Here is a 17985-nt window from a genome sequence, read left to right as displayed (position 1 = left end):
TCCACCGTGCAAGAGCTCATATAGTTTATCACCAGGACCATCTTTAACCGTAGCCATACGGATCTAAACATGCTAGGGATTATTGTCATCAAGCTACACTACTTATCGATATAGGAAGTATGCGAATGTAGAATATTCCATACGGGACCAGAACGATATGCACGGCGTCGAATGAACCAACGACCTCTACTATATATATTTACTTGCACACGGCATAGTGCAGTCTGAATCTAGAGGAAGCTTTTCTTCCATCCATCTATCGAGGCAGGAATTAAGCACGCAGTGTGACTCGAGAGTTGCGCGTGACATACCGTCAAGTTAAGATTCTGACGGCAGGGCTAGTGGGGCCTTGCTTGCTCGTACACAGATGAGAGTGGACAGGAGCCCAACTTACAGTTGGTGTGATATCAAGTAGAACCACGAGTGCAACCCATGCCCCTAGCGGTCAGCATCGAAGAGTTTGCGGGGAAGACACTAATGAATCGATAGGATCATACTTGAAGTACGATCTCCTTCCGGTTGATAGCCTCGTCTGTATGGAACCCAAAGACCAAGCGGTAAAGATCTAGCAGCCATGGGTATTGTCCGCCCTGCGCGACAAGCCGAACGGCTTGCGCTACATCAATGGCACTTGCTCGTGCCTGGAAACTAGCACCTTTGAAAATTGGGTCAAACGCTACCAGCCTTTTATAGTTCTTCAATAGTGATATTTGCCAAGGGGTAGATCCGAATGCGTCGGAAGACAGCGATTTGACGAATGACGAGAAAGTTTGTGTCCCAGAACGCTGATAACCGCTGTTGATTGCAGCCTTTGTAACCAATAATTTGATAGCCGCCAGGTTCAAGCCTCCCGACAAGGTGGTTATTGTTTTGGTCGATGAGGTCTGCTCCGATGATTGTGATTGTCCTGATGCGGCTGATGAATTTGGAGAACAGGCAGTTTGCGATGCTTGAATTGAGCCTTGGCCTAAGACAAAAATGTTCTGGAGGGGTGCCTCATCTGGTGAGATGGCTGCACTATCATCAAAAACGGTAGTCGGGGTCTCAGGATTTTTAGATTGTCCCAAAACCTCATCACAAGCAATGAATTGAGAGACCTTGACCTGCTCGATGGTGGCCTGCTGGAAAGTTGCTTGACTTGGCCGTGGTGTTCCACGGTCAGAACTTCGATGGCTTCGCTGTGCCCAACCTTCCCTGAAAACATCGCAAAGTTCCCAACAAGCTTGAATTGCCGATCCCAGCAAATCTTCGTCTGGCTTCTTGTTTTCTTTTTTAGTCTGACGTATGGTGAAGAGGATCTCTGCAAACGACCAGCACGCGCCCAAAGGAGATTCTGTCTCAGACACTAGGCTCCTCTGCTTCATCAGACGATGACACAATGTGATGTAGAAGTCTAGAGTCCTCTCACGGAAAGCCTCTGGCAGGTTTCGATCGTGCGTATTATAGAGATGGTTATTGAGCTCAAAACTGACACGGAGAATCGAATCTGTGACCTCGTTTTCTTTCTCACGAACTTCGAACAAAGTTTGACAAAAATCATGACAAATATCAAGAGTAGGGTTGATCTTTGAGGAATGGTAGTCATTCTGACTGACGTAGAGTTCCTGACATAGACGCCAGCATAGTTTCCGGGTCTTATCTTGAGTATTGACGTAGGATCCATGCCTTTCTCCATGTAAAGTGCCGAGAACGGCCAATGAATTGCATAGAGCCCAACACTCCGCTAGGGCTGCTGTCAAAGCGTCAATTTCTGCTTGCTGTCAGAATGGTATACAACCCGTAGACCCAGGCCATTCAAGTCATCGTGGTTGGATGATTTCCTGAGATCAGTACCGGAAAGGATTGACTTACCCTCAACACGGGATATCGAAGGCCAGGGCGTTCCTTCTCCAGAGACAGCATCTGCCTTACTATCAACAGTACTGGTACATGAAATCATGCGAGGATCTGCGAAATCTTGTCTTGTTTGCGCCCGAGGTGTTGGCCGCTCGGGCCAGCCCTCCGAATGTTTAACTGAAGTACTCGATGGAGGTGGTGATATAGGGCTTTCAGGCCCAACCTAGCGCTTGTCAGTCAGCTTCCAGCCAAGGCGGAGGATAGTGAAATACTACTGCGAGCGCCGTAAGATCATGACCCGAGGATGACTGTGCTGTTTGATGTGATGTATATGACTTCAATGCACTCGATGGTGCAAGCGTACTGACAAGTGGCACTTGTCCATTCACCTTTTCCTTATTAGATACCAATGAGAGGGTTGGTTGCGGATACTGATGGGATTGCTGACTTGTATGTCAACCACTTACAAAGTCACCAAAACCTGCAGGAGCATGTATCACTGATTGTGGTGGCTCGTCCTCATCCGATTTCGCCTCACCTTTGTTGACCTGTGTGTTCGCAGTACGTATCTGCCACCGGTTTCAGTACGGTTGGGTCTGATAGTCAAATCCTGCCGGTTACCACCCATACTTTGAGTCCCTCTCGAGATATTCCTGCGAATGGTGGTCTTGAACCAAGCGGCGTGGAATTACATCCACACTCGGAATCGCGCTCCGGAGAGCCATCGTGGCCGCCCGCATCTTGGTTTGAAACGAAGGACGACACTACATCGTGTCCCGATGTTGTATCAGATGTAACGATGTGATTCTGGTCAAGCCTATGCGATTTAGCATTCTATATTGAGTCATCGCGGAAATTACATTCTCATACATGGTGTATCTAGAGGCGCTAGGAAGCTAATGGTCTGGAGATCTCATAAGACAGGAAAAGGCGCTGGAAATGGTACTCTGGATCCTTGACGGATCCTAATGTGGTGTAAATAAAAAGCAGTATCGCATGAAAAACATACAGATAGATGCAAGCTGATAGCAAGACAACAACCTGGGAGAAGTTGGCTCAAAAATCACTTAAAAAGGCCTATCAGCAGTTCTAGCACTCGATGGAGGTCTCATCACACATCATGTGCCTTGCCGCCGTGAGACGCTTCGCGCCGAGCACGACTGGCACTAACGGTAAGTTAGTATATGATAAGCTGTTGTAACTTACTGTACTGTATATACTAACTTATACTAGCCGTATAGGCTATCAACGCCGGTCGAAATTCTAGAGCTACCGCAACTATATTTAAATAGAAAAGAATATAACACCAAGCCGCTTATCTGATTAGAAAGTATATTAGATTTTACTATACAAAACCGAATACAGGCTAAAATAAAAACCGGCAGAATTAGTTCTATATAATTATTATTGCCTGCAATTTATATATCTTGCAGTTTATGTATATATTTTACAGACTTGTTGGCAGACTTGCTTGTAGAGCTGTTGGTAGGCTTGCTTTTAAAGCTGTTAGCAGGCTTACTTATAGGCTTGCTCGCATAATTATTGGTAGATCTACTTATAAACTTGCTCGTAGAGCCGTTAGCAGACTCGCTTATAGACTTACTTGTAGAACTATTAGCAGGCTTATTTACAAGCTTGCTTGCAAGGCTGTTAGCAGGGCTGTTTTTTATAGACTTATTTATAGAACTGTTAAAAGGCTTGCTTGCAGGGCTGTTATAAACTATTAGTGGATTTGCTTATAAAATTATTAGCAGAACTATTAGTTACTACAGTAGCTGCTGTAGCTACGGTAAAAATAATCAGACTAACTGGCTTACTTATATTTATTTAAATTTTCCGAAATCAAAACTGTATATTAAACAGTAAAAGGTCTGTATTTGTATTTATATACAGTTTTATATATAAATATGAATATATTCTTAGTACCTTGGTATACCGCCTTTTCTGTTTAAGTATGATTCCGGTAGTAATAAAATTTCGACCGGTGTTAATAGCTATTATTGCTGTACAGTTGTCCGAGTAATCGTAACATGTATCCAGCAAAAATGGTGTGATGATGAGGAGATACTGTATTGTAAATATCAGATCAACGGTTGGCCGTGTTTCTTATCTCTACGTAGGTAGATAGAGTTTTGCTTCGGTAAATGGTTATATGGATCTAGACGTTGCTTCGTACAGTACTTGGAAAAAGAACGTGTATTTTAATGGTATGAAGGGTAAGTAACCGTTTCCTGACATTGACGACTAGGTAGTGTCTGCTGCCATGTACATTCGAACTGTTCAAACGAGCTCGAAAAGAACCATGTCAAATGCTGGCCCTCAGTGGCACGGAGGAATAGTGCAAACCTCCGCGAAGCCTCTCACATTAAATACGGGTGTCTATGGTCAAAATGGACCACTTGACATTGTTCATAGGCAAGATGTCTACAGAAACAACAAACTGCCAGGAAACTTTTAGAGTTCGGAGCAAGGTACTATGTGCCTTGTCAGTCAAGTTAACCAGTCTTGATTACATTAGTTAAATGAACCGCTTGTGAAGGCGTTCCTTGCCACTGCATAATTGTATGAATCTCAAAAACAGAAACAGACAAAAGAACCCAATGAAATAATAAACTACACATGTAAGACTGCCGACATGACCGAAAGAGCTCGTGCAAGAATCAAGAGAACCGCTGAAAACCACTAGGAAACCATTGGGAAACCACAGATGTAGGGACTTGGAGTGATTGAAGTCAATCGCTATTGACATTACCACAGATAGAACCTTTTGCAAAGCCGTTTTTCCTTTGGTAGTCACCGAAAGAAGGGAGCAGCAAGGCCGCACGTCCGGAAGGATTGTATGGAGGTCATCGGGGAAGGGTCAAGGCAACAGGCATTTTTAGAGAGCTGTGGAATGTAATCGATAACCGCTTCATATTTGAGACTTCGCCCGGTCCCTTTCGGTGGGATTATACCTTGCGGACAATGTCAACACTATAATTCGATGTTGGTTCGAGTCATTCGCTCATACCTGAGAAGCTTCTCAATCAAATCGACATGAGTCATGATCATCCGGCGACAACAATATCTTCTACAGCCCAACTGATCCATAGCATCACTATAAAGTATTTCGTCAGGGATGGTGTTCGTGTCAAAGCAATCCACTGAATAATGACCTACCCGTCTGGTATGCCTTCATCTAGAAGCTGTAGGTAGCGCTCCCATAGATCTCCAACAACCTGTTACTCCACGATGGTTAGAAGCCGTGTAGGGAAGCTGGAATAAGTGTATTGCTACCTACCTTGCCACAAGAGAAGCACCTGACGGGAATGATCATTGGGCCAAAGTGTGTCTCGGGAATGAGAAGAGATGATATAAGTGAAATAAAGCTGCACCAAAGGTAATTATGATACTCAGGATGGCGAGAGTACCAGTAAATAGGGAATGTCTTCTGTTGTGATGTGCAGCTACTGGATGGTAAGAATAAGGTCGTTGGAGTCTGTAAACCGCAGTCTTTGAAAGTGAGGAATAATTTACTCACGTTGAGGATTGATCAAATCTGTATTATTGGTTACTTGATTCGACACAGACCCCACCTTTTTCCATTTGAAGATTTGCGCCTAACCGAAAGCCTGTTAGTCTTTAAGTGTTAGAGCACACATGATCAAAGCGCTAGTACGTACTAGGAATAGAACCGGACCAGTGAATGGATGGTGTTTGACTATGGCAGTAAGGCAAAAGAGAAGCAAAAAAAAAAAAAGGAACCTACTGCAAGCAGGTGGTCATCATCCTAGCTTGTTTTCAACACCTACGGGCTACGCAACATCAATGATGCTAGTCTGTCTCATCCATAGAGTACATCATCTACAACAACACTCAAACTAGAAGGCTGAGTTTAATTCTCTTCTCATTGCCTGGTGAACCAATGTCAGATTCGGAGCATAGACAACTTTCCAAAAGATCGTGCGCCAGCGAGATGGCCCAAGGGAAGATGGTCTCAACCGATGATGTTCGCATCAAGCGCCGTCGTACATCACCAACCGACGATGGGGCTCAGAAAGACGATTCTTTGCGGCCTAGGATGGGCGGAAGGACAGCGGCCGTGGCAACTGATGCTGTTACTGTTCCGGAGGATATTCCTGAGCCTAGCGAGAGAGAACCGAAGGAAACCGCACGGGATGCCTGGTTCTTGTCTGGAATTGCTGCTGGAAGATTTAGCAACTCTGACCCCTTGTTCACATCAGATGATGAGTGAGTCGTATCATTGATTATCTTCTAAACAATTTCTTACAGAATTCATCATAGGTACCTTTTTCTTGGTCTTAAAACAGCGGTTCACATCTACTCGGTGACGAGTTCGCGGCTTTTTCGAGTGCTGAAGTTGAAGTCTACCGACAATGTAATCGAATACAAGCTCTCTCCACAAAATTCGGATCATCTATACGTGTTCAGCTCTACTGGCTCTGTGAGCAAATGGGAATGGTTTTCTGGTCAACGGCTTTATTACCGAGATGCATACAGGCCAACAACCTGCATTGACCTTTGTTCGGATGCTTCTGGAAATGACGCCCTGTTCTCCGTTCATGATCGCGCAGATTCGAAGAAGGATATCGTTCTCCAACGCTTAAGTGATGAAGAACCTTGCTCTGTTCCCTTGTTGACCACCAACACTCAGATCACTCATCTCAGGGTTGCATACCAGGGTAGAGTTTTAGTCGCTTTTGGAGGCCAAAATGTTCTCCTCGGTTGTCAAGCGCATCTTTCAGACTCAAGTCCTGTCCCTTATACCTGGAGCGAGTTGACTTTGCCCACGAGTATCACATCCGCTGATATTCGATATCAAACAGCCCCACAGCGAGCGGGGATCCCGGGTCCCAAAGACCGGGCAACCCTTGGAAGTGTTGACCTTGCGCTGGGAGAATCCGGGGGCTCAATCATGATTTATAATGATATCCTCACTTCCCTACAGAATAATACCGGCAACAGCAAGGCTCTTACCCCTAGGCGGCTGCACTGGCATAGGAGTTGTGTTAATGTGGTGCGTTGGTCTAAGGACGGTAAGCCATGTTCATAAGACAAAGCTGGGCTCCAAATGACTGATGCATCTCTCTTTCAGGTAACTATGTCATCTCTGGCGGCAACGAATCGGTGATGGTTCTGTGGCAGCTGGATACGGGCCGAAAGCAATTCTTACCCCATCTCTCGTCCCCTATTTGCAACATAACTCTTTCCACCAGTGGGACCCTCTATGCTGTCAAACTAACAGACAACTCCACCACTGTGCTGTCAGCGCGAGAACTCCAGCCCTTTGCCACCATAAACGGCTTGCAGCTGTGCCCACCGACCACGTCTCACACTCGGTCTTCGACCAAGAGGCCTCTGTCAGTCGGAACTATAGCCGCCGCTTTACATCCGAAGCTCCCGGATCAACTTCTTTTGACTGTTCCAGCCTCTCGTCAGCTTACACCGGAAGGTCATACTGTGGCGAACGCTTGCACACTCCAAACCTACGACATACGCTCCAACAGCCATGTCTCACGGCAAGCACTTGCGCGTACCAACACAACAACTTTAAAGATTAGTCCAGATGGCTCCTACATCGCTGCACCAGATGTCAGTCACTTGTCGCTCTCGAAAGACGGGAAGTGGATGGCTACCATCGACAGCTGGAGCCCTTACACAAGAGACATGCAAGCTCTCTATCCTGACGATGATCATGGCGGTTGCAGCTATACTCAAAATCAAGAAACTTTCCTGAAATTCTGGAGATGGAATATCTTGTCCATGATGTGGGATTTGGTGACCAGAATTGACACTCCTCATTTTTCTGGCACGGGTCCTGCACGGATCTTGGATCTTGCTTCCCGCTATCTTGCCCATGAATTCGCAACTGTCGGCGCTGATGGAGTGCTTCGCATATGGTGCCCAAGCGCCAGGCAACGAAGTGGTCTCAAGACAACAGGTACCGAACAGCTGTCGGAGACCTGGAAATGTCGTAATGCTATTGATCTGAAGAGCTATAGTGACGTATATCACTCTACAAGATTGAATGCAGCCTACATGGATTATTCGCAGGATGGTTCGGTTCTCGCCGTTTGCTTGAATTCGGCATCATCTGCGGATCCCGGTGTTACATTATTGATTGATGCTCAAACATGTAGCATCCGCTATACTAGGGTCGGGCTATATGCAGGGGATCCTTGTGCGTTGGCATTTCTGGGCTCTCAGCTCCTGATCACCTCAACACGGTCCGTGTTCATTTGGGATACTGTGCATGACCTTGTCAGGACTCTCTGCTCCCCTGATGCAGCTGAAAACGGACAACCCTGTTCACCATGCCTGTTGGCGGTTAGCACTGAAACTAAAACTTTCGCTATTGCCGCGCAAGTTCATTCCAAGAACACTGCGTCAAAGAAACGCCGACGATCCGAACCTCATGTACAGATTTACGACAGCGAAACCCTCGCCTTACTGTCTGAAACCATGCTTGATTGCTCTCCCGTCGCTTTACTATCTGATAAACACTCTGGCGATTTCGTCATTATCGATGCTGAAGCCAAGGTGCAGAGACTCAGCTGCCTGGGTTTAGCACCCCAAACTACATATGCGCATGCACCAAGTGACTTGTTTGAGAAATCGGGCCTGGCAAGCTTGTTTGGTCAGCAAGACCAGGGCAATCCAACCGATAGACATCAATTAGCAACAGCGTCTAGTGGTCTAAATGGTTCTTTGCAATCACAGCTGGCTAATGTTTTTGGCGATGTACCACCGTACGTTTTGCCTCCAGCCAATCTCCTCTTTCGCGATGTGGTCCAGGCTCTCTCATGTTAGCAATGTACCTAGTGATAACACTTTTTACCACACGGATAGTCATGAGGCTCACATATAATGTCACTGCCGAATTATGGGTGGCTTCATTCCTATGTTCTAGGGGGGTGCTTTCATGTTGATCATATTGATCAGGTTGCATTCAGCGAGACGGCAATGTACCTTAAAGACTCATTTTGACCCGGAGATATTCTGTAGGTGTATATTGACTTTTATTGCGGTTTAAGGTCATCGTTCCACCATGTTCCACCATGTTTCACCATGTTCCATTTCAATGTAGAACCATTCTGTCCCGGTCAGTAGCCGTTCCTTGCATAACTCAAGCGGAATCCACGTATTTAATGGCACCACAATTGACACAAATACCCCTGATTATGACGCCCGAATACATGTAGGGAAGACAAAATGACAGGGCAAGTTCACGAATTCTCTATCGTTACATTATTCTCTTGATCCTCCTCCGCAGCTTGAAAACCCTGGTGCGTAACCATGTCAAAAAAAGCACCCATGTGTTCTTCAATTGGGATTTCCAGCCAGTTGGGTGTGATCCTGGTGAATCTGAAGGCTGCAGTGTCTCAGGCGCAGGCTTCTCATTATTCGTGCTTTCAACATCAACCTGATCAATTCCAGTTGGCCTGTGTCGTTCCTTGTGCCGAGTCTGTTTTTTCTCGGCTTTCATTTGTTGAGCCTCGATTCTCCAGGTCTTCGCCGCCTCTTTTTCTTCAAAAGCTTGACGTGCTGCTTGTACTGTAGCTGCTCGAGCGAGGGGGTCCATGCTACCCCGAGTTTTAGATCGAAAAACAAAATCTAAGGATGATCTTGAGACTGGTGACGTCGTATCCAAAGTGCTACCATTCTCTCTCGAGTAGCCAAATGATGTACGTCCGGTAATATTTGTCTGAGAGATTGCGGGTGATCTTGGCATGGAACCGTCTTGGATATGTAGTGATAATCGTAATGCTTGCTTGGACGAGGTATGCATTGACGAATGAGAGATTCCAGGCCCATGCTGTGTCAGAGAATCGCTGTCAGTCGATTCTTCGCCTAGAGAGGCACTGCTCCCAAGCATGGACATTTGGAAAGATTGGATTTGTGATGGTGTGTGGACATGAGAAACAAGGGGCACAGGATTAGAGGGTATTGACCTCGGCCCACTTGCGCCTGCGACAGCAGCCACTTGTGCGCGAGAGGAGACATGCGTAGAGTACTTAGGGCGGGCGAGTATACTTCTGGAACTCCCGCTAGCAAGGATTCCGATGTCCGGATGCTCCATATTCGCGTGGAACACATCGGAGGCTGTCGGGGAGCTGTTCCGAGGCGCCTTCATCATAAGCGGCATTCTGCGCATCTCCGCTTCGTTTGCACGACCCAGTAGAGCTTAGATAATTAGATCTCGAGCCACACTCAGACCAGGAACGGGTCGTTCAGGCAAATCCAAGCCTATCTGACTGTTCTGGATCTGCTTGTACTGAAGTCGTACACGACCCCTCTCGGCAGACAGTTCGATGCAATCAATTTTGGCAAGAGACGCTGAGGATTATTGAGGTTGCCTGGCTATCATTGCGGTGCGATATCCTGCTCACATTCGGATTCTGCAGCCAAGCCGATTGGACGCTATCCGCAAGTTCCACCCTCCTGTGTATGACTTGAAATGTATTAATTTGTACCAGATGACTTGACTTCCATAAAAGCGAGATATGCGGTGGTTCCATTCAAGTCAACACGCCTCTTATGCCCATCTAGTCTCTCCGAACCACTGACACTACCGTCAAAGGGTTCAGTTGGTCCTGACCAAAGACATGGTTGTCGAAAAATATGAGTTCAGAAGACAGAGACGCGCAAGTCGAGCCTTTGACCACAGCGTACTTGTCACAAAAAACGGTGATGTACAGGTAGGATTTGATGTGGTAATGGTCAAATTTATAAGAGGGGATATGGGAAAAGAGATATTCTCTAGAAGAGAGAGTATTCCAACAGCTTTTAGCCGAAGAAGCCGGTGGCGGTGACGAAGCGATAAATAGGCGCAGATGGATACTTTCGAGTGCACACGATGCAGCGTGACAATAGTATGGGCAGTTGGCTATGATGATGATCGTCCCATCCAGGTGGAAAGGAATGAAACGAACTCCGCAGAGACCAAGACAGGCGAAGATGGGTGGTGATAATGGAGGATGAATGCACTGGGGAAATAATCAGAGAGTGAAGAGAAAGACAAGAGAGAGTGGGAGTGAGGGTGAGAAGGGGGGCGGGGGGTGGAGGGGGACCGCGAGGAGAAGCATGGAAGGACTGGGGAAGCCCGGAAGACGGCGGTGTAAGGGCGGCGGAGCAACGAATGCGGAGTGTATGTCTGTATGTGTGTGCAATACAGTACATTAAATGCGTATTATATTGGCGGACACCTGCTTGATTACCAAAGTCAATTATGTTAGTTAAATAGTGAATGACCAAAGAAATACAGGGCTTGGCACTTATTTCAGGTTCCTAGAACAACCTACCGACCTTTGTAACTGTACGGTAACTACTATATGTTCCTGTACCTGCGTTAGATAACGGTCTCGCGCAATATGATGTACTCCTATGTCTTATGATTTTTCAGATATTAAGAACACCATTGAGATAAAAGCCTCTGTACAGAAAATACTTCTGTCACGCATCAAACCACCGTATCAGTACCAAAAGTGCATGGGAAAAAACAGTGGCTATTAGATTTTTCGCACAGAGTATATTGCTAAGCCTACGAGCACATCCACGTTTCAGTAGCCAAGCGCCATGTCACCACTAGTGGAATAGACCTTCCGAGCAGACGCAAAGACATATCTAGTCTGGATCGAATGGTATAATTTCAGGTCATTGAGCAGCGACTCGAAAAAGAAGACCTACGGAGAAACGAGTCATAATAAGACTGAGACCAATCTGGGAGCATGTCTGAAGATGCAGGAGAAGGCATTGCCGCATCAAGCAAGCGCTGCTACTTCGCAATGGACCACAGAGAGAAAGGCAGGAACGGCATGGCTCTGGCCTGACGTGATCGAAAACTCATCGAAGCGAGAAGAAGCATAAGTGCAGCTGCATGTTCGAGTTGCCACGGGAGTTTAAGAGGTTTCGGTTGGAGACGATACCGTCCAAGTTCAGCCCATAGCCCAATCTTGGTTTTCCACATATAACTGTATGTGATATCGGAATCATTCTCACGTCTTTGTGGAAAGATTTGTTGCCATCACCATTTTTTGATCTCACCAGCCGTCGGCGGCTCCACACGGACAACTTTGTCGGGGTTGAGGAGGCAGAGAGGGTCGAAAGCAAGTTTGAGCTAGAAGTTCTTAGTCAATGAAACATCGTAACACATTCCACAAGGACCACATACCCGACGCATGGCGTCCACAGTGCGTTCGCCCAATTCATGCTCCAAATAATCTCGTTTGACCAGACCGACGCCATGTTCTCCTGTCACTGTGCCTTCCAGCTGAATGGCTCGCTTCACCATCCGGTGAACCACAGCCTCTGCAGCCCTTTTCTCGCTCTCATTAAAGAGGATGATGGCTGCAAGTGTCAAAAACAGGCCTCTAGTATACCCAGGCAGAAGTGACTTACCATGGAAATTACCATCTCCGACGTGGCCACAGATACCTGCCAAAAGACCACTTTCAGTCATATCTTGTTTTGTGGTTTCAATTATCTGGGGCAGTTTGCTCATAGGTACTGCCACATCCGTTGTCCAAACATGGTCTTCGGGGCCTCTTCGCATAGCCATTACACTCCACAAAGCCTCTTTGCGGGCACTCCACAGTTCCTGCATTTCCGCATCACCGCGTGCAAACTCAAAGGACTTCCCTGCCGAGGAAGAAACAATCTTCTGCACAAGGTTTATCTGTTCTTTGACGCCCAAGGAAGTCCCTGTGAATTTGAAAAAGAGTGTAGGTGTCTCCTTCCATTGTCGGCTGGTCGTCTGACTGGCATTGATACACTTCATCTGGACGTCATCCAGGATCTCCAGTCCGGCAACGGGAATGCCTTCCTCTACTACACGTGTGACACATTCCGCCGCATCCTGTATCGTCTGGAAGCTTGCAACGGCAACATTTTGACTTTTGGGCTTAACAGTCAATTTTAGCGTTGCTTCTGTCACTAGCCCAAGTGTACCTTCGCTGCCAATGAATAGCCTAGTGAGATCATACCCAGCACTCGACTTCCGCGGACGTTGCCTTGTCTTGATGACTGTCCCATCGGCAAGGACGACCGTTAGAGAAAGCACCCACTCGCGCATGGTTCCATACCTATAGGCATTCGTTCCGGAACAGCCTGTACCAACCATGCCGCCGATCATAGCGCCAGGACCGGGGTCTGGTGGGAAAAACAAGCCATCCTCGGACAGCTTCTCGTTAAGCTCCTCCCAGCCAACGGCAGGTTGAACCACAACGTCCAAGTCCCCCTTGTGAACCTCTAAGATACGATCCATGCGACGAAAGTCGATGCAAACGCCGCCTCTTGTGGGTGCAAAATGTCCTTCCAAGCTTGTCCCCCCAGAGTACGGCGTGACAGGGATTATCCGCTTATGGCACACCTTCATGATGCGAGAAACTTCTGCCGTGGTTGAGGGATAGAGAACCAGGAAGGGTTTTTCATCAGTCTTCGGCGCATATGAAGACCAGTCAGACCCCGAGTGGATCTCCAAGTCATTGTGTTCCGTAGAGACATTCTCTTTCCCTAAGATATCAACAAAGTCTGCCCATGCAGCCTGTAGGTTTGACGGCGAAACGTTGTGTCTTAGTGGCTCTGCTTCATATATAGGAGTGGTTGATGACGTAGGCAAGCTCGCGGGTTTGAGGGACCCTAAGAAGTAAGCCCCGGTGGAGAAGAAGGTCAATGCTAAACATGCGGCATCAGATACACTTGTCATACAATAGAACCCAAAGGAAACGTCTCGTAGAGGTGAATGATTCGCATACCGAACATCATAGCTGCATAGCGACCACCCTGGGATTGGGTCTGATACTCTGAGTAACGCTCCTGCTCGGCACGCTCCCTCTTGAGGCGCTGTTGTGTGCTCTCATATAGCTGATGTTTGAAAGACTGAGACTTTTCCTCCGAGGCATAACGGGTGGATTTGCAAAACACCCTCCGCTGAAGTTCTACTGGTCCAAGTTTGGTATAGCGAGCGCCCGCTCTCGGTTGTAGAGTGTACCTTGTCCCCAACGAGGCACGGAAAGGGTAGGACCTAATCATCTTGTGGGTCGGGGTCAGCATGTAAATAATGAGAGCAATTCTGTTCTTCAGGACGTTGGCATCCTACTGCTGGAGACCGTTTGTAAGTAATTGGATCGGTATCTTAGAGCATGTAAGAAGTTGAGCTTGTTGAGCTTAGTGCGCTAGTTAGTTAGTTAGCTACATTAGCCATGACTAAGCCAAGCTGAGAAACTCAGCTAAACTGCCCAGTGTACGATCTAGTACAGTATATGTTACACCGACTATCCGTATGTATAGTATATAACAGTACTGAATACCGGTACATATCCACTATTTCCGACTGATCATGTGATAATGCACCGGCTAAAAACCTGCCTGTAGGTACTAAGGTAGAACTGTCCCGAGTCCCGCTGCAGTCAAAGCGTCTCGAATTCCGGTTAAATTGCACACAACCCACCAATAGGTAATCAGCCGGGCTTCATGCCGACTCCCTTGCCCCCCATCTGCGGTCATACTTACCCCGCCATATTATCCTGCCGTCTCACCTGGAGCTCACCTGAGCTTCCTAATTCTCGTGCTAGTGTTGATATAGCTCCATCATAATGCCTTGTGAAGAAGGAACAATCACCTCTATTGCTTGGCTAGACCCATGCAGGTTGCTCGGAGAGAAATTAGGATCAATGGAGACGATTGGTTCATCACCTTTTCAACAATCTTTCCCCTTCCAATCCCCCCCCCCTCCCCGGCCCCCCACCACAACACGTAGCTATCTTGATTATCCTTTGTCGGTTGAAAGCCTACCATTTCTGTATTTAAGTTTCTCCTACTCTTTTTCTTCTTTTCGTTCTCAGATCTCTGCCACTGCAAACATTCTCTCTCCCGTTTTGTTTCCGTTAGCCCACTGAGAGCATCAGAGTGTGTCTTGGACGTGTTCCATTTTACTACCTCACCCCCTGCTTCAGAGCCCAGCTTCTTCTATCTCACTAATCAAGAAGCAACTATTATCACTATCTTATTCCTTGGCTCCTTGAAATCAAATCGGGTGGAAATTTACCGAAGATGTCTGCCCAGAGTGCCACTGCCCAGGTAAGCAAGAAGACACTTTCGTTGAAAAGCATACACCTGTATAGCAGGTCGGGAGCTGGCAATTGCTAATGTGGGCAATCCAACATATATAGAACCTCTCATTCGTATTGGAAGGCATTCATCGGGTCAAATTTGAAGATCGTCCGGTCCCGGAATTGAAAGGACCCCACGATGTCCTTGTGAATGTCAAGTTCACGGGTATATGCGGGAGCGATGTACGTTCTATCGATAGCGCTTGGGAAGATGAGTCGAGCTTCAAACTGACTTCGGGACAATTGCTAGGTTCACTACTGGGAGCATGGTTCCATTGGCCAATTCGTCGTCAAGGACCCTATGGTACTGGGCCATGAATCATCAGGCATTGTTAGCAGGGTCGGTCCGTCGGTCACGGGGTTGAAGGTGGGAGATCGAGTGGCACTCGAACCCGGCGTCCCTTGCCGTCGCTGTGAACCGTGCAAGTCTGGGAAATATAACCTGTGTGAGAAAATGGCATTTGCCGCTACCCCCCCATACGACGGCACTCTCGCCAGTTACTACATTCTGCCCGAGGACTTCTGCTACAAGGTCCCCGACAGTATTACCCTACAAGAGGCTGCACTCATGGAGCCCCTTGGTGTCGCAGTACACATCGTCAAGCAGGCAGATGTTAAACCTGGCCAATCGGTGGTTGTATTTGGCGCTGGGCCAGTGGGACTCCTATGCTGCGCTGTAGCGAAGGCGTACGGTGCGTCCAAGGTTATTGCCGTGGATATCCAAAAGCCGAGACTCAAATTTGCCGCAAGCTACGCAGCAACTTCAACATATGAGCCGTTCAAAGCCAGCCCCTCGGAAAATGCGAAGAGAATCATCGAGGAAAATGACCTAGGCTCGGGTGCAGATGTAGCAATCGATGCATCCGGAGCAGAGCCATCTGTGCACACTGGAATACACGTCGTCCGCGCTGGCGGAACGTACGTACAAGGCGGCATGGGAAGGAGTGAGATCACCTTTCCGATCATGGCTGCATGCACCAAGGAATTGAATGTGAAGGGCAGTTTCCGTTATGGTAGTGGTGATTATAAGCTTGCAGTATCGCTTGTTGCCTCGGGCAAAGTGAATGTCAAAGATTTGATCACTGGTACTGTCAAGTTCGAAGATGCCGAACGGGCATTCGAAGAGGTCAAGGCTGGAAAGGGTATTAAGACACTTATCGCTGGCATAGAGTCCTAGACATGAACTGGGTAAAGTCAGGAATACCAAGATTCGACCGGGTCCGTTGAAAATCTCCCGCTTCCAGTAGGATGAGGTCTAATTGTCCTTGGGCTTGTAGTGATGATTTAAGCGTCGTCATATGATTCAAATTTAGTGACTTTTGAGGTAAGTGTCAACGGGTGTGGGCCACCAGAATGTTATTTGTAATGTAGAAAATGATTAAAGATTGAGCTAGGGCTGGAAGCCAAAGGACGCCAGGAAGATAACTTAGTACAGGACACTTAATCACAGAGTCGATTAATCTGTGAAGGACAGCCAGAGTTGCAGTTAGGGTATCATGCTGATTGAATTGAGAAAGAGAAGTTCCAAGCGAGATCAGACTATCTCCTGAATGAAGCAGAGACACAAGCTAGTCAATTGTTATTCTCAGAGATTTCACAAAATGGACGGTGACCGAGGTTTATGATCGGTGGTCGGCCCGTTCTCCGTTATAGGGATATCAAATGAGGAAAACGGTATTCGAGCTCCGAGCTGCGCAGCCGCGATGATACAGGCAGCAGGTCAGCAACATCTACCGTCTTTCCTTCGATGAGAGTCGCTCAACCTAAACACATCTTCCCATTCTCTCAAACCACCTCTTCGGCTGTTTTCAGCTTCGATTCTGTTGTACCGACGACGCATCTGAACAGAACCATCATCGAGCGTTGTGCGACTTCGAATACTAGATCCATCACTGGCGCTGGGACCATAGCCACCATCTCCGTATTGAATTCCACTTTGTGGGTCGTCAGGATCGATTTCCCCTAATTCAATCTTTGTGAGAATTATCCGGGCCAGCCGGTTGAACAACTCTTCCACCCCCTCGCCGGTAAGGGCTGAAATCTCGACGGCTACCGGGATACCGGATTTGGCTGCCCAGCGTGACACGTTTTCAGTGCTGACTTCGCGACCATGCAAAGTGTTTGTCGCTGTTAACCTCGTTCCTGCTTCATAAAACACTGTAGAACGAACAGACCCGCCGGTAGAGTCAGGAAGGAGGGAAGAATGCTTGCTGGACGTGCTAGACGGTGTGGGAGGCGGCCGGGAGCTATCGTCGAAGCTATCGTCATGCTGCATGGCATCTGAGGTAAGGTCCGCTTTGTTCCCCGCGAGCAGGACGGTGAGATTGGGCGAAGCAAGAGTACGCGCATCCATTAGAAATGTCGGAAGGGCCGTGAATGAAGCCTGAGAGGATACATCATAAATGAGGATGGCCCCCGCAGCCCCTCGGTAGTAGGATCTGGAGACAGATCGAAACCTCTCCGTTCCAGCCGTATCCCATAGCTGAAATTTGATTCTTGTTCGCCGGGAGCCGGTGCCTAATTTGACTATGCGGGAGGAGAATTCCACCCCGATCGTCTGCGAAGACAGCACTCTCCCTACACGTACACAGTTTGTTAGCAAGGCAGGTTACCAGCTCGGAATGAATGTATACATAGGCTAGGTCAGAGGTTGAAACCCTACATTCATTCTTCACAAAACGATGTAACACACAGGACCTTGGTTGTCACGGACAAGTGAGCGAGTGTTGAGCTTTTTTGCTGTCCAGTGAATTCCAAAAGATCTTACTTTCCAGCCCCGCTTGGCCCAAGAAGGATTACCTTAGCCAGATAATCGTACATACTCTCCAGTTCCTGGGGGAGAGATGGGAAAAAGACAAAGCGACCGGTCAGCCCTGATGCAAAATGAGCAGCTCCTGGTACAACGGCTGCATCGATTCCAGTTGAGGGTGAGGAGGGTCATGTGTTTGTAACTTAAGGGGTGTAATGAGAAGATCGCATACCTGGTTCCTCTCAGCTTGGAAAGATGGGGCTGAGGAAGCATTCGAAAAGCTCCTTTGAC

The 17985-nt window shown here is 47.6% G+C and overlaps 7 protein-coding genes across 7 annotated transcripts; 2 read left to right on the top strand and 5 right to left on the bottom strand.

Annotated features, from left to right (window-relative positions):
- Positions 1 to 127: 127 nt before the first annotated feature.
- On the bottom strand, positions 128 to 2225 carry BO95DRAFT_439440 (uncharacterized protein). Its single transcript, XM_025585735.1, has 2 exons — positions 1852 to 2225; positions 128 to 1750 (listed from the first exon to the last, which is right to left on the bottom strand). The coding sequence occupies exons 1-2, from the start codon at positions 1937 to 1939 to the stop codon at positions 492 to 494; spliced, it is 1347 nt and encodes a 448-aa protein (XP_025446033.1). The 5' UTR covers positions 1940 to 2225; the 3' UTR covers positions 128 to 491.
- A 2522-nt stretch (positions 2226 to 4747) lies between these two features.
- BO95DRAFT_354475 (DNA-directed RNA polymerase core subunit RPB10) lies at positions 4748 to 5152 on the bottom strand (the record flags this gene model as incomplete). The annotated part of the gene is made up of 4 exons (XM_025582214.1): positions 4748 to 4790; positions 4847 to 4933; positions 4996 to 5054; positions 5117 to 5152. The coding sequence occupies 4 exons, from the start codon at positions 5150 to 5152 to the stop codon at positions 4748 to 4750; spliced, it is 225 nt and encodes a 74-aa protein (XP_025446032.1).
- Positions 5153 to 5579: 427 nt separating this feature from the next.
- Positions 5580 to 8863, top strand: BO95DRAFT_287258 (WD repeat protein). The gene is made up of 3 exons (XM_025581693.1): positions 5580 to 6066; positions 6121 to 6872; positions 6932 to 8863. Exons 1-3 carry the CDS (start codon positions 5741 to 5743, stop codon positions 8644 to 8646), a joined length of 2793 nt encoding a protein of 930 aa, XP_025446031.1. The 5' UTR covers positions 5580 to 5740; the 3' UTR covers positions 8647 to 8863.
- A 216-nt stretch (positions 8864 to 9079) lies between these two features.
- Positions 9080 to 9982, bottom strand: BO95DRAFT_428589 (uncharacterized protein; the record flags this gene model as incomplete). The annotated part of the gene is made up of 1 exon (XM_025584849.1): positions 9080 to 9982. The coding sequence occupies one exon, from the start codon at positions 9980 to 9982 to the stop codon at positions 9080 to 9082; it is 903 nt and encodes a 300-aa protein (XP_025446030.1).
- Positions 9983 to 11860: 1878 nt separating this feature from the next.
- BO95DRAFT_354600 (FAD-binding oxidoreductase) lies at positions 11861 to 13866 on the bottom strand (the record flags this gene model as incomplete). The annotated part of the gene is made up of 4 exons (XM_025582218.1): positions 11861 to 11953; positions 12008 to 12183; positions 12235 to 13509; positions 13590 to 13866. 4 exons carry the CDS (start codon positions 13864 to 13866, stop codon positions 11861 to 11863), a joined length of 1821 nt encoding a protein of 606 aa, XP_025446029.1.
- Positions 13867 to 14886: 1020 nt separating this feature from the next.
- On the top strand, positions 14887 to 16122 carry BO95DRAFT_460201 (NAD(P)-dependent alcohol dehydrogenase; the record flags this gene model as incomplete). The annotated part of the gene is made up of 3 exons (XM_025588713.1): positions 14887 to 14913; positions 15006 to 15128; positions 15196 to 16122. The coding sequence occupies 3 exons, from the start codon at positions 14887 to 14889 to the stop codon at positions 16120 to 16122; spliced, it is 1077 nt and encodes a 358-aa protein (XP_025446028.1).
- A 379-nt stretch (positions 16123 to 16501) lies between these two features.
- BO95DRAFT_479439 (putative Ras family GTPase (Rab4b)) lies at positions 16502 to 17805 on the bottom strand. The gene is made up of 3 exons (XM_025590108.1): positions 17713 to 17805; positions 17608 to 17642; positions 16502 to 17522 (listed from the first exon to the last, which is right to left on the bottom strand). The coding sequence occupies exons 1-3, from the start codon at positions 17763 to 17765 to the stop codon at positions 16666 to 16668; spliced, it is 945 nt and encodes a 314-aa protein (XP_025446027.1). The 5' UTR covers positions 17766 to 17805; the 3' UTR covers positions 16502 to 16665.
- Positions 17806 to 17985: the final 180 nt, after the last annotated feature.

Source organism: Aspergillus brunneoviolaceus (genome assembly GCF_003184695.1).
Source record: "Aspergillus brunneoviolaceus CBS 621.78 unplaced genomic scaffold BO95scaffold_9, whole genome shotgun sequence".
Classification (NCBI taxonomy): Eukaryota; Fungi; Ascomycota; class Eurotiomycetes; order Eurotiales; family Aspergillaceae; genus Aspergillus; species Aspergillus brunneoviolaceus.
Note: the sequence above shows the minus strand (reverse complement) of the source record. Positions and strands in the feature narration are given on the sequence as shown.